The 27,210-nt window shown below is 35.7% G+C and overlaps 1 protein-coding gene across 1 annotated transcript in view; it reads right to left on the reverse strand.

Annotated features, from left to right (window-relative positions):
- ints6l (integrator complex subunit 6 like) overlaps positions 1 to 27,210 on the reverse strand; it is an 89,387-nt gene that overhangs the window by 32,526 nt on the left and 29,651 nt on the right. The window contains exons 3-9 of the mRNA XM_039766200.1: positions 14,138 to 14,287; positions 13,356 to 13,445; positions 8,367 to 8,550; positions 8,122 to 8,250; positions 6,997 to 7,160; positions 2,576 to 2,728; positions 2,345 to 2,477 (exon numbers count right to left, since the gene is read on the reverse strand). Coding sequence (XP_039622134.1) covers positions 2,345 to 2,477; positions 2,576 to 2,728; positions 6,997 to 7,160; positions 8,122 to 8,250; positions 8,367 to 8,550; positions 13,356 to 13,445; positions 14,138 to 14,287 — 1,003 coding nt within the window. The remainder of the gene's footprint in view (positions 1 to 2,344; positions 2,478 to 2,575; positions 2,729 to 6,996; positions 7,161 to 8,121; positions 8,251 to 8,366; positions 8,551 to 13,355; positions 13,446 to 14,137; positions 14,288 to 27,210) is intronic.

Here is a 27,210-nt window from a genome sequence, read left to right on the forward strand (position 1 = left end):
ACAAGGATTACATGGACAATCACTGGGCACAGGATTTAAGCTCAGAATGCTTAATTTGCAAGACTACCTGTGCTAACAACTGTGCCAATAAGCCACTTCTTACTTCAAACTAACAAATAAGTGCACTATAGCAGGGGTCTCAAACACGTGGCAACTGAGGCAATTATCTGAGGCCCACGGCAACTTACTTGAGCTGCCAAAATCTACCACTAAAATCCATTCAGTGTTACTTTTACTTCCAGTGATGTCAGTTAAACATAAACAGTCAACATAAACAATTTTTGCAAATTACTTTGTATAGTTCTTGCTGTTAATTGTATGCCTCATTGCTGATTAAAATCATAAATGTCATTTTCATCATTGAAAAAAGAACAAGATTGCTAACAAAAAACGAATATTCCAGGATAAATGGGAAAATGTATATTTTGCCACGGAGGTTGTAGACAGACCCCAGTGTCTCATTTGTTTGCAGTTTCTCAGAGTTTAAGGAGTGCAATGTGCGGCGACATTACAATACACTGCATCAAAAAAAGCATGGTGCATTGCCTGACAAACTGTGTGAGGAAAAGGTTCAGCAACTGATAGCAAGTCAAGCAAAGATTCTGTAAAAGCGAGTTTTGTAATATGACAGCAAAATCTTCCTGACCGTTCACTGAAGGCCAATTCATAAAAGATTGTTTTATAAAGGCATGTGAAATTTGTCAAGACAAAAAAAAAAAAAGTTTGAAGTCATAAGTTTGTCTGAAACTACTGTTGCTAGCAGAATCACTGAATCAGCTAGTAATATTCATCAGCAACTGATTACAGCAGCACAAGGTTTTGAAGCATAGTCCAAAGCACTTAACGAGTGTACTGGTGTAACAGATACTTCATACTGTGCCGTGTTTATTTGTGGGGTTGATGAAAACCTAAACGTAACTGAAGAATTATTATATTACCTAAAGGCACAACGACTGGTCATGACTTTTTTCAAGAACTGGAAGGTTGCATTAACAGAACAGGACTGTCATGGGATAAACTTGTGTCCGTGGCAACAGACTGTGCACCAACAATGTGGGTTTATTGAAAGCAAAAGGAAACCAGGTTTCTTTGTCAGGTCCTTTTACAGCTGTACACTGTATTCCGCATCAGGAAGAGCTGTGTGGCAAAAGTCTGCAAATGAAGTTATGGACGTTGTTGTTAAAGATGGTTAATGTTATACGAGCAAGAGGTCTCAATCATAGGCAATTCACTTCATTCTTGTCTGATATGGACACTGAATATGGAGAGTTGCTATATCATACTGAAGTCAGATGGTTAATTTGGGGAAACGTGTTGAAGAGATTTTTTGCTTTAAGGCAGGAGATAGCGCTTTTTATGGCATTGAAAGAAAGAAGTTTGCCAAATTTCTGATCCGTCTTTTCTATCAGGCTTAATGCTTCTTAAAGATGTCACGGAACATTCTATCAAGCTTAATGCTTCTTAAAGATGTCACGGAACACCCCAATGCACTCAACTTGAGACTCCCGGGGTCCAAAGCAGGTGATTACGATGATCATTCAGATGTAAGCTATCTTTGTGAGCCAAATAGCTGCAGTTTGGCAATTTGGCTCACTTCTCAGCTATGCAGTTGTTGGTATGCGTCCAACCAGAATGCTTGAAATATTACTTAGATATCATTTTTCAACTACTTAATTGACTTAAAGAGTTTGACACTTTGAAGAGTTCGGGGCTCTTGAACCTCCATTTGCACTATTTGAGACTCCGTTTGCAGTGAACATTGATTGCGTTTCAGAAGATTTATACAGTAGATGGGAGATTGTGGACTTGCAGTGCGACACTGTATTTAAACAGAAGTATATGGATATTGGCGTACTAAGTTTGTGTCAAGCAAATGATTTCCGAAATTGTTAACGCCGCTGCCAGAATCGTGGCCATGTTTTGGCAGTACATACGTATGCGAACAATTCTTCTTATCAATGAAGGTTAACAAATCAGAATTATGTTCAAGATTTGCAGATTGCCCAGTCTTCACATTCTTGTGTCTGCCAAACGCTGCCAACTGAGCAGTCAGACTGCATTTAACGACATTTGAACTGTAAAACTGGATCTTATAATAAGCACGTCAAGTAAACTTGTAAACCTAGCTGTATTATTGTAGTAATGTAGTACTTTAGTTTAAATAATCGATTAACAATAATATTGTATTTGTATAGATTAGAAATTAATCCGGCCCGTTGACTAGCACTTTTTTATATTTGAGGCACATACAGTATATCCCACTGAGTTTGAGACCCCTGTACTATAGGCTATTTCAGTTTAAACACATAAAGCAATTATTTCATACAAAAAAATCTTGACATACCTAGTAATGGCAATAAGACAGGATAGTTGTAAGGCATGACAAAAAGATTGACACATGTCAAGGTGGTGCTTGCTTTGAGATACCCAAAAGGCTGTCCCAGGTCACTGTACTTCCCACTGTTGCTTACAAACACCTAGAAAAACAAGTAGATAACAAAAAACAAACAAAAAAAATAAATAACAAGTAAATTAAAAGTTTAAGATGAACTTATGTAAATGGCTGCTTGCCTACCTGCCAGCACACATGAGGTGATTTCCGCTCCAGAATATATTGGGTCAATGGTGAAGGCTCTAACTCATACTTGTCAAAAGGCAGCTTGTCAATTACCATAGGCTCACAGTCCACGCAGGAAAAGCGCACAATCGGATGGGCTGTCCTTGGAGGCTGACATGAAACATGATAGGGGAAACTTGATAAGGTTTATTTAGTAAGAGTCAGATGGTTTTATGATGCATTACTTATTTATACAATTTGTTACTACACTATTTTAAGGTCAACTAACAATGCAACTCTATTACAAGCCCGCCATCCACCCCCACCCATCACCCAAAAGAAAAACTAACCTATTTAGAAAATGAAGTAAAGCTGATTATCACAACTAGTGTCAGTTTTAATACCTTGGAGCACATTAGACTGTTAGAGGACTCTTAGAGGCTGGAGTCTATATCAGAAGATTTGGAAACAAGACAAGGAAGCAGACATGACAGAGCTCCAGTACACAGCGGGACCCACTCACATTCACATTGCTATTTATACTCATACAGGGGTAATTTTCAATCATCAATCAACCTACCTTGCAAGAGTAAAACTGGAGTTCCATGATTAAAACCTACACAGACATGAGTGGAACATATTTTGAACCCAACACAGCTGATCTGTGAGGCTGCAACCCTAGCCACTGTCCCACCATGCTGCCCATGATTTCATTATTTTCCACAAGAAAACTATAGATGAATATGCAGTATCTATATCGTTCACAAGGGGTCTTTTTTAGATGCAAAGTGACTCAATAATGATTGATATGGTTTTTAACTTAAACTAGCCAAAACGTGGTGTACCATACGCCGCATAATCAGGCCGGTTTTTTAATGATTTTTAAGCACAGGGAGAAAATTAACATCTGAAAAATCGGTAATGTAATAAATCAGCAAGAAAAGCAACATTGTAACCATGAACGGAACGGAACGAACCAACACACAATCGTCTGTGACTGAAAACTGGCGGACCACCATCGCTCATGTGCCTACCTCCAACTCGACACTTGAGTCGTTGTCGTCTTTGCACAGTCCAGATGCACCTGTGACTCACGTAGACTTTCCGTGTTCCTGCAGGAGCATCTAAGAAGACGCATGTTTGTCGCGGATGTGAATTGCTGCATGTAGCGTGTAAAACAGTTTGCTATGGTGCACGCGGTCATGCGTCGTAACCGAAAACTCGGGTTTTTAAAGACTGCTTACTTCTTTGTGTTTTAACGTCAGTTGTAAAGGACTGTTTTAAGGATCCCATGGGATACCCCTCGCAAACCGTTTTACACGCTGCATATGGCGATTCACCTCTGTGAGAAACATGCCTCTATGAACAGTCAACGTGGCCTCTACGACAGACGAATATAAATGACGCAGTTTTTTCTGTGTCGTTGCGTCCGAGTTGGTGGGCGTGGCTCTGCAAGTGGTCATCGTATCCAATGGTCTTGGAGTTGGTGGGCATGGCTCCTTCCTGCGTGCGCCATAGGTGTCTTACTTGTCGGCGGCTTAATAAATCCATGCCCCTTCCAGCGTGCTTTCCATGGGTGTCTTGCCTTAGTGAATTTTATATATATATATATATATAAATATATATATATATATATATATATATATATATATATATATATATATATATATATATATGATAGATACTGTATTTAAAATGCAATGCTCCTGTTTTGCAATTAACTGATATTGCTCATAGTCTTTCATTTTAGAGTGTTGTGGTTTAAATTAAGAAGTCTGTTTGTACAGTAATGTAGATTATCAATCACATGTGACTGGAAATCATTCAACATGACAACATTTCTTTGCAGTTGAGCCAGTTGTTGTAGTAAAACTTTTTGATAGTTACTGGCAAAATTTAAAGATATTCAGGTAGCATTTTCATGAAAACACATGATGCAAGTCTAAACTTAAAAAAGAAATCAAAACTGGAATTGCCCTCCACAAAGCACAACTAGAAAGAGCAACAAGCTCTTACATCTTGTCACTGTGCACATCTTTCACGGTATGAGAGACGAACAAGTCATCTTTTCAAATGCCTCTAGTCTCTTTCATTCATTCTATGAAATTACCGCAGGAACAAAATTTCTGGAATTACCACAATTTGATCTGTCACAAAACCAGACAACTAAGCAAATCTGTGCCTTTACCTCACAGTCCAAACGACAGAGCAAAATGATTAGTGAAAGACAGAACATTCTGGGGAAAGCCAAAAAATGTCCTCCAGGACACCACTAAATTACAGAACATCAGCAGATTTCATATTAAAGGCCAACCAGGAAGTTTTATTGAAGAGGATCAGGCCAACGCTACTGAGCCAGTGAGGTAATGGAGGGCAGAGAGACATGTAGTTTTGCTTTATTCCTTTATGTGGAAACTTGTGCTCCATTTTTTGATGAACTGGATCCTTCTCCCAATACACCCAGTATCTCTCCTCTGCACATGTCCAAACCAACGCAATCTTGCCTCTGTGACTTTGTCTCCCAACTGTCCAACTTGAGTTGACCTTCTAATGTACTCATTTATAATCCTATCCATCCTTGTTGCACCCAGTGCAAATCTTAGCATCTTTAACTCTGCTACCTCCAGCTCTGTCTCCTGCTTTCTGGTCAGTGCCACCGTCTCCAACCCATATAACATAGCTGGTTTCACAACCGTCCTGTAGACCTTCCCTTTCACTCTTGCTGATACCCATCTGTCACAAATTACTCCTGACACTCTTCTCCACCCATTCCACCCTGCCAGCACTCTCTCTTTCACCTCTCTTCCATAATCCCCATTACTCTGTACTGTTGATCCCAAGTATTTAAACTCATCCACCTTCGCCAACTCTACTCCCTGCATCCTCACCATTCCACTGACCTCTCTCTCATTTATACACATGTATTCTGTCTTGTTCCTACTGACCTTCATTCCTCTCCTCTCTAGAGCATATCTCCACCTCTCCAGGGTCTCCTCAACCTGCTCCCTACTACAGATCACAATGTCATCAGCAATCATCATAGTCCACGGGGACTACTGTCTAATCTCATCTGTCAACCTGTCCATCACCATTGCTACTAAGAAAGGATTCAGAGGTGATCCCTGATGTAATCACGAAGGGCATCCGGTATAAAATGTTGCCAAATCAATATGCAGAATATGAAATTGAGGTGTTTGCCATCTTTAAAAATGGAACATATCGTTTCCTACTGCAAATTAAATTATTTATTCACAACCATAGTATATAATAATATGCCACATAAAATTGCATTTTAAAGTGAAACGCTTTTCATAAAATTTAACTTATTTATTTTTAACATAACATAAATTTTGAATATACTTTTGTCTGTTCTTGCACTTTAAAACGGGGCCAATAAATACACAGGTCCAAACATGACAAAAACCTTAATACAAGTCAAAACGGTTACTCAGTACTGATCCATGTCTCAAGATTATACAGATACTGCAAAACTGTGTGCCCATGTTGTTTTAAGCTATAAAATTGCCTTTACAGCTTTTCATTTGCCATTACAATTTTCACCAGAGGTCCTACCCAACTTGTTCATTTTGATTTTGTTTTTTTTTTTGTTTTTTTTTTTAGCACACGTCCCAAGAGTTTTTTGGACTTAACACTATAAAACATCATTACATGTTATCAGCACCTAACCCGGGTTTAACTGTTATTGCATAGAATTCTCATAGAAATGCCACGAGAGTTTAAGGTTAAAATGAGTAAAGGTTTCATGACTGAAAGTGTACTTTGTTAGTCATTAAAGGTGTACATAAAATGATCTCTCTTTGTATGCTGTCAAAAAAAATAATTAATTTTGACTCTACCAACAAGTACCTGGATTTTTTCTTTCCTGAAATTACCAAAATAATATATTAATCTCTTTATGTTATTTTGGCATTTGATCCCTGTTTGAAATGAGACTGTGAATTTTGGTTTTGCATTACAGATTCTGATGATCAATTCTCGACCTACAGTTTTCACTGCAAACTTTTTTTTTTTTTAACCTAGTTGTTCTTCCACTCAGTCCATTCAAATCTCTTAATATCATTCAAGTTCTACTGTCTCAAAGGAGACAGTAAGTATGTGACTCTCTCCTTTGAGACAGTACAATTTGAATGATATTAAGTATATGGATTCTTTGGCTTTTGGTTCATGCTTATTCCATCTAATGCACCTCCTAAGCAGCCAAGTTGGCAACCACCATTTTACTCTTTATAAATATGTAGAGATATCTATGACTAATTTTTAGGTCAATCTAAATGTTTTGTGCATCTTTGAACTAAATGTCGAAACTAAAATAAAATCCACATTAAAAAATGCCCTTAAAAGTTCAACTTTTCCTTTTACTTGGACGTTAGCAGTCCAAATTTCACAACAATGACAGCTTTAGAAGTCTCATTACTTACCAAAGTGGGAGAGTTCTGGTCTGGCCAGAATGATTCTGGAATGGGCCAGTGACCTACTGGTACTCCAGTCTTTGGATTTGGCCTAACATAAATCAGTTTGTGGCAACTATGCCATGCCTGTGAAGCAAATGAAGAGACCAGCCTAGATGGATCAACAAGACCATCTGTGTAAAGAAGGGAAAAAACTGAATAATATTAGATGCAATATATGAAAATTTAAACAATATACTTAAAAGGAAAAATAACATCCCAGAAGCTTTTAATAATAATTTTAAAAAATGGCTCCATTATTTGGATAAAACAATAATAGTGTTCTTAATAGCAATTTCACGACAATGATAATCATTTGAGAAATAATTATATGTGACTAAATTAAAGGTCCCAATACCCACTCCTGGCTTGTCAATGGCACAGATTCTTCTACATGCCTTCATTGCAGCCCATACTGATTTCTGAAACCCATTCTAATACTGATTTCTGAAACCCGTTCTAATCGGTTTTCCAGCTTTAGTTACATCAAAACTCTGCTATAATAGTCCTTACTCAGGCTCACAGCAATGAACTCATGACAACTGCACTGATTAATCTTTATGTACTTCAAAATTGAGTGTATTTTTTGTCTATTTACTGGACTTCAAATTCTGTGCTTTCAATCCACTGTGCCCTTTTTTATATTTGCAAAGCATTTTGAGCAAGGAAAAAGCACTCTATAAATAAAACATATCATGCCTGAAAGCCAAGAAATGAACTTTTTATTTGTAGCAGAGCTCTAAGGATCAGTTCTATTCATCAGTACACAAATTAGTGTTATTTTATTGACCAAAGAAAACTCAGAACCTTTGAAATGCAACCATCCAAATAGTTCTTTATGTGTGCAAGTGTACTTGATCAGGTTAATTTTGGCCAGTATTGCATCTGATTTTCCCCTTAATAAAAAGTTAACATCTGTCCATTTATCTGTGTAACTTTATGGTGACCAAAAAACAAATTTATGTGCAAATCACTCAATATAAAAACAAAACGTTAGAAGCAAAAACTCAGACAGCTCATCAAGGCAGTTATGTCAACACTTGCTACGTACATCTGTAAAGCGAAGTCCAAGTATGATAGCTATTTGCATTTTACCTTCTCCCACAGGTGGAGGATCAGGTCCTGTCTTTTCAAAATTGATTACAACACCACTTTGTACCTTCTGCACCAGGGACTCCAAACACTGATTTAGCATACGCTGTGTTCTGACACAGTAGGAGCGTCCTGCCAATCACAGGAGACATAGGAAGACATCTTTTAATCAAATGGCAAACAGGAGAAAAAAAATCAAGAGCTTATTTTGACTCAAAAAAGTGACAGCAGTAAAGCAAGGCACCTACCACCTGTGACCTCACACATCTGGGTTATAGCAGATTCGTCTGTGGGAACACTACCCAACTGTTCAGGCTCTGGAGAGGATGCACCCGGCAAGCGTAGCACCAGTGCAAACAGTCTCTGATCCCAGCGGAAGGGTTCCTTTGTTAATTCACTGCCAGGCAGAGGAGAGTTTAAGGGCAAGTGCAGCTATTTATTGAAGGGGAAAAAATGGCAGAAGAAAAAAATAATAAAATCCTTGTAATAAAAAATGTTTCTCTCACACACACACTTTCAAAAGAGCACAGAGATATGCAATACAATTTTTACCAAAATGTATTAAATGTCAAGGAAAAAAAAGTTGCAGAATTAAATAAAAGTCATCCAATTATTATGAAAAAAGTCATCTTTTTTTTTTTTTAATTCAGTAATGTAGTTACCTCAACATCATATTATTTTAGTTCAATAATGCAGTTAACTTACATTTAATTATTTCAAGCTTTAAAAAAGCCTTATTGTTAAAAGGCCACTTATATTTAACAATGGGACATTTTTAAATGGAATATTTCCAAATAACCATTTCAATGCCAGCACCTTTTATTTTAGAATGCCTCTTTTCACAAGACCAACAGACTGAATACATTCCAATTGGTTAATCATTTATTATTGATTACCTTTGCCTGGTTGTAGGCTTCCAAAGATCTTCAGCACTACTTATCTCGCATTCAAACAGGGAAAAATAGTGAGACAGTAAGAGCTGTGACTGTTAGTTCTACAGATGAAATAAATATATAGATATATATATAGATATATATATATATATATATATATATATATATATATATAGATATATATATATATATATATATATATATATATATATATATATGCACAGTAGTGTATGCAAAGCAATTGACACAGCATAATATTCTATATATTAAAAGTCTTATGACCTAGTCACACTTTCTGTCACAGCCAAGACGAGACACTGCTAGACTCACACTGTTACCCCTCTTTAACATAATACTGCTGGTATGTACGTACACCTCTTCTAACTGCCAAGTGGTCAGTCTGTCTCTCCCTCCCTCACTCTCCACAATCCAATCAAGAACAAGAAACAGCTCCTGCATGGGGCTGCTATTTATCCTCTCTTAAAGTCACTACTTATATTCTTACATGTTCTTGTGGAATGCGGGTGTTCCCATTCACACTTAATGAGTTACTTCCACTCAAGCATTTAATCCTGCAAATCTAAAGAGAGTCACCTGTCGACCACAATAAGATGCTATTTTAAGACAAACAGACTACTATACAGTATAGTGATAATACTCAAAGAGTAGGTGCTCTTCAAAATACTCGAAATGATTGTTTTTTAGTAGTTTAAATTCAATTTGCACAGAGGGTCATCTGCAAGCATTTCACTCGCAATTTCCAGCAGTGGGCACTCAACATAAACATATGCCTTTACGACTTATTGAGCACTGTGTCTGCACAGTATGTGCCCATGAAGAAAACGCAAACAGCTAACAAGGTGCTCAATCAGTCTCAAAGTACCAACACCTTCTTCATTAACATTTTAAAGAGCACTTGTCCATCTGAGCATTTCCAATATATTGTCAATTCATCTCAAAATGGCATCATGTATTAAATGTTTTCTTTCTTTTTCATCTGTCTAACTAATTATTCCAACTCTTATCTTCATTTATGTCTTTGGCAGTTGGAATGCAAGCAGCACTAATGATTTTCAGTAGCTTATTACCTACAATCAAGTGAAAGTAATTGACAGGAAATGATTAACCGATAGAAATAGGTTCTGCCCGTTTTTTCTCTTCATTGACAATGATGAAACCATCATTAATAGATACATTTTAAATTAAATACCAACAGGAATTAGAAATGTGCTGTTAGAAAAAGTCCCTTTGTTAAGTAAAAACACATTAAAAAATGCCATTTTGAAATAAATCATTAAATAACATTACTGAACCAAAATAAAATGATGACATTATATTTCATAATTACATGAGTTATTTATGCTTTTTTCATAATTTGATGACTCATTTTATATAAATATACATATACAGTACATACATATTCTCACATATATATTATGTACACACGCATATAATCTTTACTTTGTTATTATTTTTTTCATAATTGTTATTTAATTTTAATATAAAATGTATTCCATACACACACAACTAATAATGAACTCTTTATATCACATTTGCATCACTAAGTAGAGCCTGCTGTTAGTACAGAATGCCAACCTTTTACTATAACCTCATGGCCAAAGTAGGAAAATAAATTTAAAGACACTGTACCCAAGATTGCACCACACTAGTAGTGGATCAATAACATATTACATACTAGAGTACTAGGAGGAGATGATCCTAAGGTCTAAGTGCCATTTAAGTGAAAAGCGGAAAAAGATCAGCACAAAGTTTAACTAATCTGCAGCTAGTCTTGGTTTGGCATTGTGTTTCTACACATTTTTAATTACTAAGTTACATTAGATTGAAATGAGTGTCAAAGTCATTATTGTAAACATTATTACTTTCAAGTGTATGCAAAGGCACTGAAATCCCTATATGGAAAGTAAAGACAAAATGTGCGTGTTAGTAGAATATTACCTGAAGCATAATTGTCTAAGTATTTGAGTATTTCTCAATTATGTAGATAATATGGAAGAGTTATTTCCCATTTATTATGCACACAACCTTTTCTAATAAATGAATAATCCAACAGTTACCAAAGTGGATTGGCCAGAAGCTGAACAATATTCATAAAGAATGTCTCATTGTGGCACAGATTTCACAGTAGAGCGCAAGTGCTTTGTAACTGTGAGAGATCTCACGTCAGATCTGGTGCACAGCTGCAGAGATACCTCATCTACACTCCAAAAAATACAGTACAGAAGAAAATGGCCACATCTCTAAATGCATACTTTATGAACCAGTGGCCAAGCTGCATTGCGCACCTAAAAAATGTATGGAGCAAACATAAGTAGGAGTCAGAAAGGTAAATAAAGCCATCAAACAACAGTGTAGATATTAAGACACGTTTTTACTAAATATTAAAGGTTAAATGTAAACCCTTGTGTAAGCTATTTGAAATTAACATTTCTCACTTTTTCATGTACTGTACAGTCATGCTTTATGCAGAAAAAGATATGGTGTTTGTTATTTCATCATTTTTTGATGTAATAATCATCAGAGAACGTAATACCGACCACATATTATGTCACAGGATTGCATCATAAATACTAGTCTGTGCTGTTACAGCATGTCAGTTCTATTACAGTTAAACAAGACGGATGTGACATCTAGAAAGCATGCAAGTATCCTGACTTTACTCAAACACACAGGAGAGACAAGAACTGCAGGTGTCAGCCATGCAACTGTAAGCTATGTAATCAAAATGAAGGAATCCAGGTCTGTTACTCAAAAATGCAAAGGTAAACGTAGTCAAAAGATGAAAACCACACCAAGAGATGATGCTTACTTAGTATGTGAGAAGTGTAAAAGATCCTAGAAAAAACAAGTGATGCCTTACCAACGGATTTGAGAGAGAAAGGAACAGAAGTTAGCTCATCCACCATTCTCGGGCACCTCATGGAGACAGGCCAGAAAGCCCACCGACCAGTGAGAAAAACAACTCCCAATCAATGTTATGAAAGCAAAACATTACAAATGGGGGTTGAAATACAAGAATTGGACTCAAGAAGCCTAGAGAGAAGTCCTTTGCAGCAATGAAAGCCATTTCATCATGGGATAGAGAAATCAGCATGTTAGGAGGTCACCACATGAAAAGGTTTACAATGTCCACATCGACCAGAGCATGAAACACTCACAAAAGACAACAGCTATCGATGAATTGGTTACTTGCACCCAGTTGAGGGCATGATGTGCTCACCACAATTCATTGAACTTCTAAGCAGAAAAGTTGTTCCAGAACTGAAAAAGTTATTTCCTGATGGATCCAGTGTTTATCAACAAGATCTGGCCCCATGTCACACATTGAAACAAGTGAAGAAATTTTTCAATGAGAATCAAATGAACATACTGGAGTAGCATAGCCCCTGATATAAACCTAACTGAAAATTTGTGGTCTGTTTGTAAGCAGTGGCTTCATGGTATGGACTGCACAACCATGGAGAAGATGATTCAGGCCCTAACTCAAATATGGTACAGAGACCCCAAAATCCTCCAAGACGCTTCAAAATTGGTGGATTCCATGCCAAATTGCATACAGTTGCTTGTCAAGGAGTTCATATTATGCTCTGAAGCGAGTATATGATTATTATACATAATAAAAAATGTAAGTGTAAATTGTATCATATTTTACTATTTCTATTACGCAATATATAGAATTCAATGCAACAGTTGCCTTTTTTAAAAAAAATGTGATTCAGTATCATGCTATAAAGAGGTTCAAATAAACAATTATTTCCATCCACTATATCCTAACTACAGGGTCATGGGGGTCTGCTGGTGCCAATACCAGCCAACACAGGGTGCAAGGTAGGAAACAAACCCCAGGCAGGGCGCCAGCAGAGCGCATGCACACACACACACACCAAGCACACACGAGGGACAATTTAGAATTGCCAAAGCAACAGATTTTTTTAAATTGCAGACAAGTGCTCTTTCATGTCCATAACAGTTTCATTGCTAAATATGGAATTTATTTTGTTACTCACAATACTAAGTCTACTTTTTTGCAAGTTAATTTAAAGTTTAGCTACATTCTAAACTTTGTTCCCTGTCTCTGGCTCAAAGTAGCACACTACAACAGCAGTTAGTCGAAGTCTGCAGCTCTGGGACACACTGCAACAGCGCTAAACACAAGAGTTAGTCGTTACTGTAAATATTTACTGAGGCCAGATCAGCAAAAGATCATTCTAAGCTGACAACACAAGTCTCATAGATTGATTTTCAACACTGTGGAAACTCAACAATGATAACTTTCAATTGCTAAAGCAAATTATCAGCCTATTATGGTCCAGGTCACATTACCTCTTCTTGTACTCCTGCATTGTGTGTTAGCTTGCTACCATCTGTAATCGTAATAATCACAGCAGGTTCCAGAAAAAAGGGGTTTCTTCCCTAAAGCAAAGAAAACAATATTAGGAATTAATGACTCATTGTTCAAACAATGCAATTACAATTGTTTATATTTTTGTTAGCTAGCACCATTTCAGTCCATTTGCAATGCACTGATCTTGAGTCTCAAGAATTCATTAAACTATAACTATGCACCAGCTGAGTGTCGTTAATGAAAAAACAATTGTGAATAAGGAGAACACAGCATTGTGACAAACATTCTGGATTCCCAATTTTAACATGATGTTTCACTGCAAAATAAAAGCTGAATTACTATTCCATAGACTGGAGTGCTAAGCACAGTTAAGTACATGTATAATCCATATAACACATCCATAATGACTCACACTAATTAAATGGACTTATTGCTAAAACACATTACATTACTGTTTTTAACCCTGCCTATTTTAACATTCTTGTGTGCACTGTTAATCTCTAAAATTTCTCACATGATATAAAGATATGAATTAACGTGATTAAGGTTAATTTATATGCTTTTGTGATTAGAGTGACAATATTTAAGTGGAAAAAGCAAGAAAACCCTTCTGCATTTCTAAGAAGAAAAATAAAAGGTGTTCTTTTTTGCAAGTTAAAATTTAGCTACTTTCCAAACTTTAACTTTAGCTTGAGAAACATGCAACGCTATTAACTCAAAGGACACAGCCATCAATGATAAAATCAAAATGGAAAGGTACCTGCCCATAGTTGTCAATGCCAGAGACAAGCCTGTTGAGATTGAGGAGGTCGAAGGAGGAGCGGAGAGCTTGACCCAAACTTGTCAACCCAGAAGCCTGCAAGTTCTTCAGTTCATTCATAAAAGTAGCATGATTTTCCTTCCAGCCCGCCTAACAGAAAGTAAGAACATAATTTACTCTTTTGTTAAATAGAAACAAAATGTGTTTTGCAAATTTTTTATTTTAGATGCAAAATAAGTGGGAAAAAATGTAGTCTGCTGTATACACATAGGGAGATATAGACAAGTGTTTTACCATACTAGAAATAAGAAAAAACTGAAATGAGAATATATACATTTGTTACATTATCTTGATATACAATTCTTGTATTTTTTGTTCTCTGCTGTAATTCACGAGTGTGTAATTGACTTAAGGGATGCACCACAAACAACCTCTTTTTTCTGGAGAAAAATTAAGATTAATAAATGATGTGGGCAATCTGTTGGGAGTCTTGACCATTTTAACTTGTGGCCTATAGCATATGAATAAAGAATTTAAAAACGATTGCAAGATGAACCTCTATACAATGTCCTGATAAGGAAAATACAGTAAATTCTTTGAATTCACCCATTGAATTTAATGGCCTGGACTACAGTCATCCATCCATTTTCTAACGAGTTCAGGAAGCCAGCAATTACAGTGGTGTGAAAAACTATTTGCCCCCTTCCTGATTTCTTATTCTTTTGCATGTTTGTCACACAAAATGTTTCTGATCATCAAACACATTTAACAATTAGTCAAATATAACACAAGTAAACACAAAATGCAGTTTTAAATGATGGTTTTATTATTTAGGGAGAAAAAAAATTCAAACCTACATGGCCCTGTGTGAAAAAGCAATTGCCCCCTGAACCTAATAACTGGTTGGGCCACCCTTAGCAGCAATAACTGCAATCAAGCGTTTGCGATAACTTGCAATGAGTCTTTTACAGCGCTCTGGAGGAATTTTGGCCCACTCATCTGCAGAATTTTTGTCATTCAGCTTTATTTGAGGGCTTTCTACCATGAACCGCCTTTTTAAGGTCATGCCATAGCATCTCAATTGGATTCAGGTCAGGACTTTGACTAGGCCACTCCAAAGTCTTCATTTTGTTTTTCTTCAGCCATTCAGAGGTGGGGATTTTCTGGTGTGTTTTGGGTCATTGTCCTGTTGCAGCACCCAAGATCGCTTCAGCTTGAGTTGACGAACAGATAGCCGGACATTCTCCTTCAGGATTTTTTGGTAGACAGTAGAATTCATGGTTCCATCTATCACAGCAAGCCTTCCAGGTCCTGAAGCAGCAAAACAACCCCAGACCATCACACTACCACCACCATATTTTACTGTTGGTATGATGTTCTTTTTCTGAAATGCTGTGTTCCTTTTACTCCAGATGTAACGGGACATTTACCTTCCAAAAAGTTCAACTTTTGTCTCATCAGTCCACAAGGTATTTTCCCAAAAGTCTTGGCAATCATTGAGATGCTTCTTAGCAAAATTGAGACCAGCCCTAATGTTCTTTTTGCTTAACAGTGGTTTGCGTCTTGGAAATCTGCCATGCAGGCCGTTTTTGCCCAGTCTCTTTCTTATGGTGGAATCGTGAACACTGACCTTAATTGAGGCAAGTGAGGCCTGCAGTTCTTTAGACGTTGTCCTGGGGTCTTTTGTGACCTCTCGGATGAGTCGTCTCTGCGCTCTTGGGGTAATTTTGGTCGGCCGGCCACTCGTGGGAAGGTTCACCACTGTTCCATGTTTTTGCCATTTGTGGATAATGACTCTCACTGTGGTTCGCTGGAGTCCCAAAGCTTTAGAAATGGCTTTATAACCTTTACCAGACTGATAGATCTCAATTACTTCTGTTCTCATTTGTTCCTGAATTTCTTTGGATCTTGGCATGATGTCTAGCTTTTGAGGTGCTTTTGGTCTACTTCTCTGTGTCAGGCAGCTCCTATTTAAGTGATTTCTTGATTGAAACAGGTGTGGCAGTAATCAGGCCTGGGGTGGCTACGGAAATTGAACTCAGGTGTGATACACCACAGTTAGGTTATTTTTAACAAGGGGCAATTACTTTTTCACACAGGGCCATGTAGGTTTGGATTTTTTTTCTCCCTAAATAATAAAAACCATCATTTAAAAACTGCATTTTGTGTTTACTTGTGTTCTATTTGACTAATGGTTAAATGTGTTTGATGATCAGAAACATTTTGTGTGACAAACATGCAAAAGAATAAGAAATCAGGAAGGGGGCAAATAGTTTTTCACACCACTGTATTATGGCAGCAAAGGACACAATGCATAAACTAGCCTTTAGTGGGGCACCACTTAATCACAGGGCACACTCATGCACACTCATTCATATGGGAACAGTTCCGAGTTGTCATTTTCATTAACCTTGACATTCTTAAGGTTGTGGAAAGAAAACCCACAAAAATGCAAGGAGAATGTGGAAACTCATCATAGGCAATCCCAACTACAGTTAAGGCAGCAAACATTGGGACAACTTTTTTTATTTGTACCTGTGGCATGTGAACAACATGGACAAAATAAGCTACTCTGTATGTTCTTTCCAAAATCTATATATATAATTCACTAAGGCAAGACACCCATGGAAAGCACGCCGGAAGGGGCATGGATTCACTAAGCCGCCGACAAGTAAAATACCTATGGCGCACGCAGGAAGGAGCCACACCGGAGGTGAATCACCATATGCAGCGTGTAAAACGGTTTGCGAGGGGTATTCCATGGGATCCTTATAACAATCCTTTACAATTGAGGTTAAAACACAATAAAGTAAGCAGTCTTTAAAAAGCGAGTTTTCGGTTACAACGCACGACCGCGTGCACCATAGCAAACTGTTTTACACGCTACATACAGCGATTCGCATCCGCGACAAACATGCGTCTTCTTAGATGCTCCTGCAGGAACACGGAAAGTCTACGTGAGTCACAGGTGCATCTGGACTGTGCAAAGATAACAACGACTCAAGTGACGAGTTGGAGGTAGGCACATGAGCGATGGCGGTCCGCCAGTTTTCAGTCACGGACGATTGTGTGTTGGTTCGTTCCATGCATTGTTACAATGTTGCTTTTCTTGCTAATTTATTACATTACCGATTTTTCAAATGTTAATTTTCTCCCTGTGCTTAAAAATCATTAAAAAACGGCCTGATTATGCGGCGTATGGTACGCCGCGGGTTGGCTAGTATTTATAAGTTTGTGTTTTTCAAGTATTTCACATTTCCCAGACATTTGCATGTCTCGACTTCTATCCCTCTGAAGCACAAAGTAGACCACTCTAATGATATCTAATACTTTAGCAGAAGCGCAGTGGTGTAGTTGTTGGGATTCATAAAACATGTTTCATTGTTAAAATAAATCAGAGAACACTCTGTGAAGTTAATTGCATTTTATGCCAAATGAGTGGCCATTAGTAGAACAACTAAAACATGACAGAGTGAACCACTTAACTGCACACATCTGAATGGTATGGAAGTAAATGGAATACAGCCTTCAATCATGAGCATATTACTGCACTCCTGTTCTATGTCTATTTCTGGATGAACCCACGGGTATAAGCCATAGCTAACATCTAATTGCTTATGTGAAGTGTTAACAAATACTGCTCACAAAGGAATTCTGAAATAAAACTTCTGATTTAATGATCATAATTTCACAAAAGAAGCCTTAATATTGACTTAATATTGACACAAATATAAAAACATTAGGAAAATTTAAAATTAAATGTAATTTGTGATACAGTTTAAATGTATGACTTATATATTAAATGTTATTTTTTAAAGTGACAGCAGGTAGCATTTCTGTCATGTACTAATACAAACATCAAAATATTCTGATACAATCTCAAAATAGCAATCCAATGTTATAAATACAGTTTCAAAAGCTTTGAAGTAATAGTTGTGCATCTTTTTCTGTAGTGCTTTTTTAATACACATTACCTAAAAACTAGTGGCAAAATATTAAAGTCCTTTTATATTTTTCTGAGAAGATACAATATCCAAGATTTCCAGATATGCATTACTAATGTCATTTAATTTTAACCTTATGAATCATAAGTAATAATCGGTGTTTTCACAAAATGTATTAATCTGTTAAGAAAGACAATGCAAACAATATATTTCTTTCCATTGTAAAGGCATAGCTTTTACACAAAGACATGTGGTAGTCTTAATCTGTTTCTAGTGCAACAGTCAGAATATAGTCCTCTACAGTATATATGTGAGTAGTTAGAACAAAGTTAGTTGGTACATTACCAAAGGACTTGAATTACTGCATAGGATAAAATTTGCCTTTACATTTACCATGAACACAGTGTAGTGATATGTTTAGGCTAAATACTATTAATCAACCTTGAACATCAAATTAAAACTATGCAAATTACTTGCTCATAGTCACAGAGTGAGACACTAGTTGGAAATGAACAGGCAATATTTTTGCTTAAATTTAATATCTATATGGTGTCATTTTTACAAACGAATGCCTTTAAAAGATTACCACCATAAAAAAAGTAAAATTCTCCAAGTGCATTTGAGGTGGGGCGGGGAGTGTGATGACAACTATGACTCCTAGGTATCTTTGTACTAGCAACTCCTGAATTAAACACAGAGGGTATGCCCATGTTATTTTGATCTATTACACTATTAACACAAAAGCCAATTTTGCTAAGCTAGTTTTGGATTAAAACTACTGGAATTTAGTTTGTGTGGCATTTTAATGCCCACTCCACCTTTTTATTAATTTCAACTTAGGGCTGTACAACCAATTATTGTGCATCAAATCACAATTTGAAATAACACATTTTTCAAATCATAAGAAGAATGATTTTAATTAGCTGACGAATTATAAAAAAAAAAATCACAGTACTACAGTCCTGTAAAGTTTTTGATTTGATACAATTATTTTCTCTTCCAGCTCTGCATGTCACAGAATAATTGCATTATATAGGGAAATACAGACAACAACAACATTTATTTATATAGCACATTTTCATACAAACAGTAGCTCAAAGTGCTTTACATAATAAAGAATAGAAAAATAAAAGACACAATAAGAAAACAAAATAAATCAACATTAATTAACATCGAATAAGAGTAAGGTTCAATGGCCAGGGGGGACAGAAAAATAACAACAAGCACATGTATTACCTAAGAAGAAGTTGTTCAACTAGGAGATGCCAAAATTCCAAACCACTAATATAATTAAAAATAACAATGTCTCAGTAGATGATGTATTCATTTTTATTCTTTGGATTGATACCTTAATTAAAAAAATAATGATTATTTGTGTACAATAACAATAAATGAACTGTTTTATGAAATGTAAATAAACCCTCATTGTGTCTTTCACATACATAACAATAGTACTAGGTTGTTGTACCGTGTTAGCCATTATGAATGTAGAGAAAAGCCAAGCAAAATGACACCTTTTATTGGCTAACTAAAGATTACAATATGCAAGCTTTCGAGGCAACTCAGGCCCCTTCTTCAGGCAAGATGTAATCGATTACATCTTGCCTGAAGAAGGGGCCTGAGTTGCCTCGAAAGCTTGCATATTGTAATCTTTTTAGTTAGCCAATAAAAGGTGTCATTTTGCTTGGCTTTTCTCTACATACATAACAAAAAACACATCACAAGTGAACAACCCTTTAACAACGAAATTAATTACAGTCCAGGGTGAAAGTGGTTATTATCAAGTTTGGCCAAAATCGTATTAATGTTGCAAAAGTCACTGAAGATGAGACAATCACCAGTTTCCATAATGAAGAGATTTTTTTGTCCTACCCTTGAATCCACTACTCAAAGAAACTGAAGTGCAGCTTCTATATTACTCGTTCAGTCATTCCTACTGTCGCTGCTAACAAAACTGTAGCCTTTTCATCATTCCTCACCCCCCAGGAGGGTTAGGGAGCACTCCAACCACCCATCCTTTCCTATAAAGGTGCACAAAAGCATATATTCTGTGTAACATGCACTCTGGCAGACTGGACTGCATTTAACTTCAACTCACAGGCAAATTTAATAAAAGGTACTTAATAAGTCAAACCAACATCTTACATGTACTCTAGTCTGTTGCACAGTGGTTGGTATTGCAGTTTACCGCTACTGGAAAAACACATATTAGTATGTCCTCCACTAAAGTGTTTTTCAAGATATTGTATCAAGTCATCATGGCAGAAAGCTACAGGGCTTTTTTTGGGAAGAGGTGTTGTCAATGATTCATTCACTGTTCTGTTTACATAGCAAAAGTATTAATTGATCTTTTTCTTAAGATCATTCACATATATTTCCTGCAGAAATTATTTATCCCCACCTAACCTAACTTTTTTTGGGGTGGGGGGATATGAGCCACTTGTGGGCTCAACTTATGGCTATTTGTTACGATTTTTTATTGTCCTCTGAATGTTATTATTCAGGATAGTGAAACAATACCAAATTCAAATTAATTATGTGACATTTAAATTGCAAATTCATATAGTGTATCAGTTTGAATCACTTTGTTCCAAGTACAGTACATAGATGTATTATTACAATATTACCAAATAATCAATACCTAATGCTTGGTGATACATAATTTTTTGATTTTCCCCTGTGGTTCCTAAATGTAATTTGGTCCAGATCGGTCAAATGGTTTACGACTGTACAGAGAACAGTCAAACAGATTTTCAATAGCTGCAATAAGACTACAATATTGCTGTTTAAATAAACAGATGTAGAAACTAATTCTTGTGATTCTTTTCATGTAGGAACAAGTCAGAAACAATTGTGAAGTTAACTTGCAATTGCAATATTTATCAAAGATACTGAAAAGAGATTTTTACAAAATCGTATAAACCCTACTTCCACTATAGATTACAGATTCCTCCCACAATTGACAGACTGCATTAGGTTTATAGAAGACTAAGACACTAGAGTGACTGCATTAGTGCAATAAAAAAATGTAATGTAAAACTGAATACACTTTGTTAATCTCCAAGGGGAAACTGTCTTTTCGCATGACTTTGGGGGGTCAGAGCATAGGGTCAACCATTGTAGGGCAGCCCTGGATAAATTTTCAGTTTAAGGGCCTTGCTCATTATGCCTTGACTTCTACTTGAATATGAACTGCTAAAGTGTAAAACTAATGAATCAACAGCCAGTTCATTGCAGGTTAAAAAAATTAAAACAGGATGCAAATTTGTTTTTGTTTTGTTACTAATATAAAATTTGCTAGTTAACTGTAAATCATTGATGTGACTTTGATATTCTTAAAGTTGACTGTAATGATACCAAGCATTCTATTTTTATTTTTCACTTGTTATATGCTCTACAACAGAGGTCCCTGAAGTCTGTTATGGGGCTCCACGGTTGCAGCAGGCCTGCATTCCAAATAATGATGCCATGTTAACTTTAAGATATTATCATTCCCCAGTTAACTTCTAAAATGACATCAAATCTAAACAGTAGTTTTTCACTTTTCATAAAGCTTTTACTGTGTACTGCTAGGGAGAAACTTGTTTGTTTTGCACAGATTTTGGTTTGTTTCTGGCCATGTAGGCTATTGTTTGCTATAAGGCACTAAATGTAGCAATAATTTTGAAACAGCTTCTCCTCTTTACCCATCACTGCACTTGTGCCTGCTCTGAGCCAAATATCTCTATTGGGACACAATTAAAGAAGCAAACCCGTTAAAAATGATTGAAACAAATAACTGAAAATAAAACCTTTGACAAATACACATCCTTCTATATTTCTAACAAACTTGCATGCTTGCATTGCAGCATCTTTCACACTGCAGAAAAAAAACATAAAACATAAATCTTATCCAAGGTTATTATGGTTAAGAAAAACTAAAATCAAAACTGAATCTATTACTAAAAAACCTTTTCATAAACTGAAATAAAATAATTAACAAAACCAAAATGAAAAACTAAAACTATTAAAGTAGCTGGAAAGACTAACTGAAATAAAATAATTTACTAAAAATAATTTTAGTGTTCATTTTTGTGTGAATATTTTTGCTGTTAGTTTTTAACCATTATAACTTTTAGTTCTAAAACAGAAAGTCATCCACCACGAGCTGCCCGGATATATTGATCCAGTGAACGGCGGCTGGTGAAGGAAGGCAGGCTTTCACACAGCATTTGTGGTGACAGAGCAAGCTGAATAGGCGCATAAAGTGTTTGTAATAGAAAGTGAATTACGTGCCACCTTTCTTTGCACTTGTTGTATATCAAGATGTAATTCAAACGCCTGAAATCGGAATATGCTAATCAACACAAACTTTACCATATGGACAGAAAAATCACGAGTGAATAACGTTTCAGTTTATTTCTCAGGTGCCTGCTTTTTGTTGACAGTATTTCAACGGACACTTCACACAAGAGTATACGAAGTATAGAGAAAATATAGTAATCATGAAAAATACTTAGCTTTGCAATTTTGATTTATCTTGACATTTCGGACCTCCCTGAGTCCGAAAATACCGGTTTTTGGAATTATGTCTGTGTGTGTGTGTGTGTATATATATATATATATATATATATATAAAAAACACGATAACTTAAAAACACAACTTGATTGATGGATGAAATTTGCCTTGTGGTTGTTGCACCAAAATTGTACATCCGTATTAACTTTTGGGCCAAATCCATTAACCGGAAGTGGTACTTTTACCTGAACACCTACTCTATTTTTTTTTTTTTATTCATGCAACTGCAAAGTCTGATTTATTCAACTTTGCTGTTATAATAATTGTTCAATATATTATTAATTTGATTTGATGTTTCTTTAATGTAATATAATAATTTATAATAATTTACATAATATAAAAATTGTCTTGCGGTTCACTTCTCAAATATCCATCCCATATCTGAGTTCATGACAAAATCTAGGGGAGACCACTCCCAATTTTTGATAATAAAACACCACTTATCGAGAGACTGACAAGGCCATCATATTGTTGCTGACCAATCACTCTTGTTTTAAAAACGTCCTCTAACAACGAAGCGATACAAACCTTGTAAAATTCTTGAGTTGGCAATTTCTCTACTGAACTACAGGTAGGTAGTTGAAGAGAGTCTGCCAAGTGATGAAAAGCTAAACATACTAATGTGTTTTTGTATTTATGCTACATTTATTATCTTTTTTTAGTTACACAGCTCAAAATACCAGATATTGTGAAAATAATCCAGTAGTAGAATTATGTCTTAAAATATTTGTCCCCATTTTTTCAATGTTTCTCTCTCAAAATATACGGTTGAAATATCATATTCTTTTTGTTCTTAACATCAGCCATATCATACATATTGTATTCCAGGGATTTTTCCTGCCTTGCATCCAAACCTGCTTCGGTGGGCTCCAGGTTTCCTGTGAACCTGTTCTGAATAAACAGGTTTAGATGATGTATATATTGTTCTTAAATCTCAGATGCTGTCTCTGTTGTTTTGTGCCTGTCATTACTCTTATTACCTACTCTTACTCTGCTCATTATGGGTTTACTGTTGTTATGCATGAGCTATTTAAGTCTCACTGCCCTGCCCCTAACCTTGACACTACATATGCTTGTTTTTCTTTGTTTCCCTTAACACAGCTAGGTGGGGTCTGAACACTGATTCAAGCCTAAGAGCCTTGTTCTTCCTAAGCCACTGGGATTTTCATGATCACACTTGTCAGAACACAGTACAATATGTTTTCTAATTTTTTATATCTTTTGAGGCCTGCAGGAGGCAAAATTCTGTCTATAAATTGTGTCTGAGATGCAATCAGAGATCAATATGGCTGGTAGAAAATAAAGCCCAGTATTTGAGATTTTTGAATGCAACATTGAAGGCATTTATTTTTAGCACATTGTCGTTGAAGCAGGATATGTTGTGTGCTGTAGACATTTAAGAGTAAAAAACTCACAACCTTAAAATTCACATTTCATTACAAATTGGCCCTTTCTGGGCAACAAAATGAAAAGAAAAAATGTGCCAGATGTCAGAGCACATTTGTTCAGCACAAATGATATACTTTAAAAATTATAAAATTGTGTAAAATTGTTCAGATTCAGTACCTGGCTTTGATTATGCTCGTTTTTATCAGATAAAAACAAAATCAAATAGTAAACTATGTCGTGTAGTGTAGTAAGCTTCCACTAACATTAAACTCGTAATATATCCAAACCCGTTAAGTGTACAGTCCTATCTCATTGTGATACAAAAACTAAACTCCATAGCAGCTGTCTAACTGTACCATAATTACTAAAACTAAAAGATATAAAAATAAAACAGAAATGTCTTTATAAAATAAAAACTAAACTAAATTAAAACTAAAAATGTACGATGAAGGAAAACTAAAACTAAACTGAATTTCCAAGAAAGGTCAGAAAAACCATAAAAATAAGTAGTAAAATAAAAACGCAAAATTATAATAACCTTACCTGATCAATGACATTTTTTAAAAAAAAACTGTCACAAATTCCAACACAAATGCTAATAATTAATTTCTCTGGCATATTATTTTAACTAAAAAAAATTAACATTAAATTTAACACAACACTTCCTACACTATCTGTAACAACCAAAGAACAACCAAGGTGAACGTTACACCTTGTCAGAAATGGAAAGCCTTGCCAACACCATCTCAAGAATCGAGTATTCTTTTCTTAGCATACTCAAGAACTTAGAAAGTACTTAACTTTAATTCGCCATAAAACCGGACACAAATATGGCCACCTTCAAGAGATAACTGATAAATTTAGAATGGCACCTAAGGGGAGCTGGGCAAAAACATTTCTTAGCAGTTGGATGGCAATTATGATGTCCCATTTTGCCTTTGACAAAGTTACCAATTTTTATTTAAAGCAGTTACCTGAAGTTCTCCAAGAACTAAAGGCAACGTCACATTACACAACTTTTTCTGTGATTTTCAGTCATATACTTCATTTACATAATCTTTGCAAGTCAGAGGCAGTCCTACTGCATACCCGTGACCACCACTGGTGTAGTGCGACATGTGTAGCATAGCAATTCAGTCCAACTAGACTGCAACAAGCTCCGACAAGTTTGATTTTGCCTAAAGTCATACGGGCAGGCTTGTGTGCATGACAGTGGACAACCAATGAACACTAACCCGTAAGTACAATGCATATAATGCAGTGCTCAGGAATAAGGAACATGAGTGTTTCTTGCACTTCAAAAACAGAAAAAAGGCTCATTCGTCTGACGTCTCATATTTTACATGACACGATAAACTGGGATGGCATGGTTTGAGGGAATGCAGGCAAAACTCCATTAAGCAGCATGTTACTGGCTATCAGAAACTGGGCTGGACAGTTAACATGCTGCCATCTTATTTCACATCCTCTGCAATTTCTAGCAGTGTAAACTGATATACTCAGGCAATGAGGTCAGCAACTGAAGTCGTCAAGTTCAACATCCTTTCAATCTACAAGTCATGTAATGTTAAATCAGCTTAGGTTGCAATCCAAATGTGAAAGAAGTGAAATAAACTAAAGTACAAATATTTTGTATATTTTTAAACACTTAACTCCAGGAATTAGCTTTAAAAGTCAAGATATTGTATCATGAAAACCCAAGTAAATCCGATTATGTATTTCAATAAAATATTTTTGTAAAATGAGAATTTAACAAGACCAAATGGAAAATTATCCTATTTAATTTAAACCCAAAATAGTCAATTAAGCATGATTACACTGCGTGCCTGAAGGTGATGCCTAATAATCTACTTTCCAAATAACAGAAACCCTTGCTTTATAACAGTGAATTCTTCAAATACCTGTATGGCATTATCACAATAACTAAAAATACAAACAAAAAATACTGCATCTGTAACGAAATACTTAAATAAATAAAAAAACAGCCAACATTTACTAAAAAAAATAAATCCAGACAGCAGTTGGCTACAAGTTTGGACAAATCACTAACAATGTATTAAATGAAATTACTGTCACTTCTAAGTGGAGAAACAAAAGCCCTTACTGACAAGTTTTTAAAAAGTACTGATTAGAATATTTTGCAAACCTGTTTCTCTTCTGCAAATGAATTTCTGGCAGATACCAATAACTGATTTTGAAAATTTTCTGGTAGCAATTGTTTGGTGGATCTTCTGCCATTTGATAAGTACATTTGTGACAGTGCAATAACAAAATTTATAAAAAAAAAAATCAATGTGCATTGACTTTCTAATATGAAAACAATACAAACTCTTGCCATAAAAATAAACAAAAACAACCTCTATGTTCTATAATTTTTTAACATAACCGCTCTCATTTTAAGTTACTCATCAATCACTTTAATTCAGTACAGGCAAGAGTCACATTAGCTTAACAAACAAAATATACAGTCTATATATTTTATAACTGTTCTATGTTACATATTTCCAATAACTATTTTAAATTTAATAAGAAATATGCCATAACTGATTGCCAAATGTGATGAATTCCACAACATACCAAGTAATACTTTGAGCTTTTCCACTGTCTGAATTTAATTTTCTTCAGCTATCAAATGCTTGTGCAATTGATGAAGTTCCGTTATCCTTGGGCAGCACATTTAACCAAACCACATTTGCTATTCAGGAACTTGTCAGGTTCCTTAGTATATCTTGCCTTGAGGCGAGCAAACATATTTGTTGTACTTCAGTTTTTACTAGTATTCTTTCTTCATGAAATTTTTACAGAGCAGCTAAGTTTCACTGCTGAAGTATTATGGGAAATGAATTTGCAATGACAGTAATCAGCAGTACATATCGGCTTATTTCTAACAATCAGCCATTAGCTAAATACAGCATTTTCTTGCTTTACCAGTTGATACCAATAGTGGATCAATACAATTAGTGCATCTCTAGACCGAATCCTTAAATTTTTTTTTAATCTTCCATCAAAAGTAAAAAAAAAAAATAATGTCTATTAGTTATTTATATATGTAAACAGCAACAGAAGTTAATGAAAAATAAAACGATATTGCTAAAATGCACACTACATTTTCATTTCCTGTACAATTGTATTTGGTGTAAAATGATTCTTACTTGCACCTAATCTTCAAGAAAAGTCAGGAG

Source organism: Polypterus senegalus, chromosome 10 (assembly GCF_016835505.1).
Source record: "Polypterus senegalus isolate Bchr_013 chromosome 10, ASM1683550v1, whole genome shotgun sequence".
In the NCBI taxonomy this organism is placed as follows: Eukaryota; Metazoa; Chordata; class Cladistia; order Polypteriformes; family Polypteridae; genus Polypterus; species Polypterus senegalus.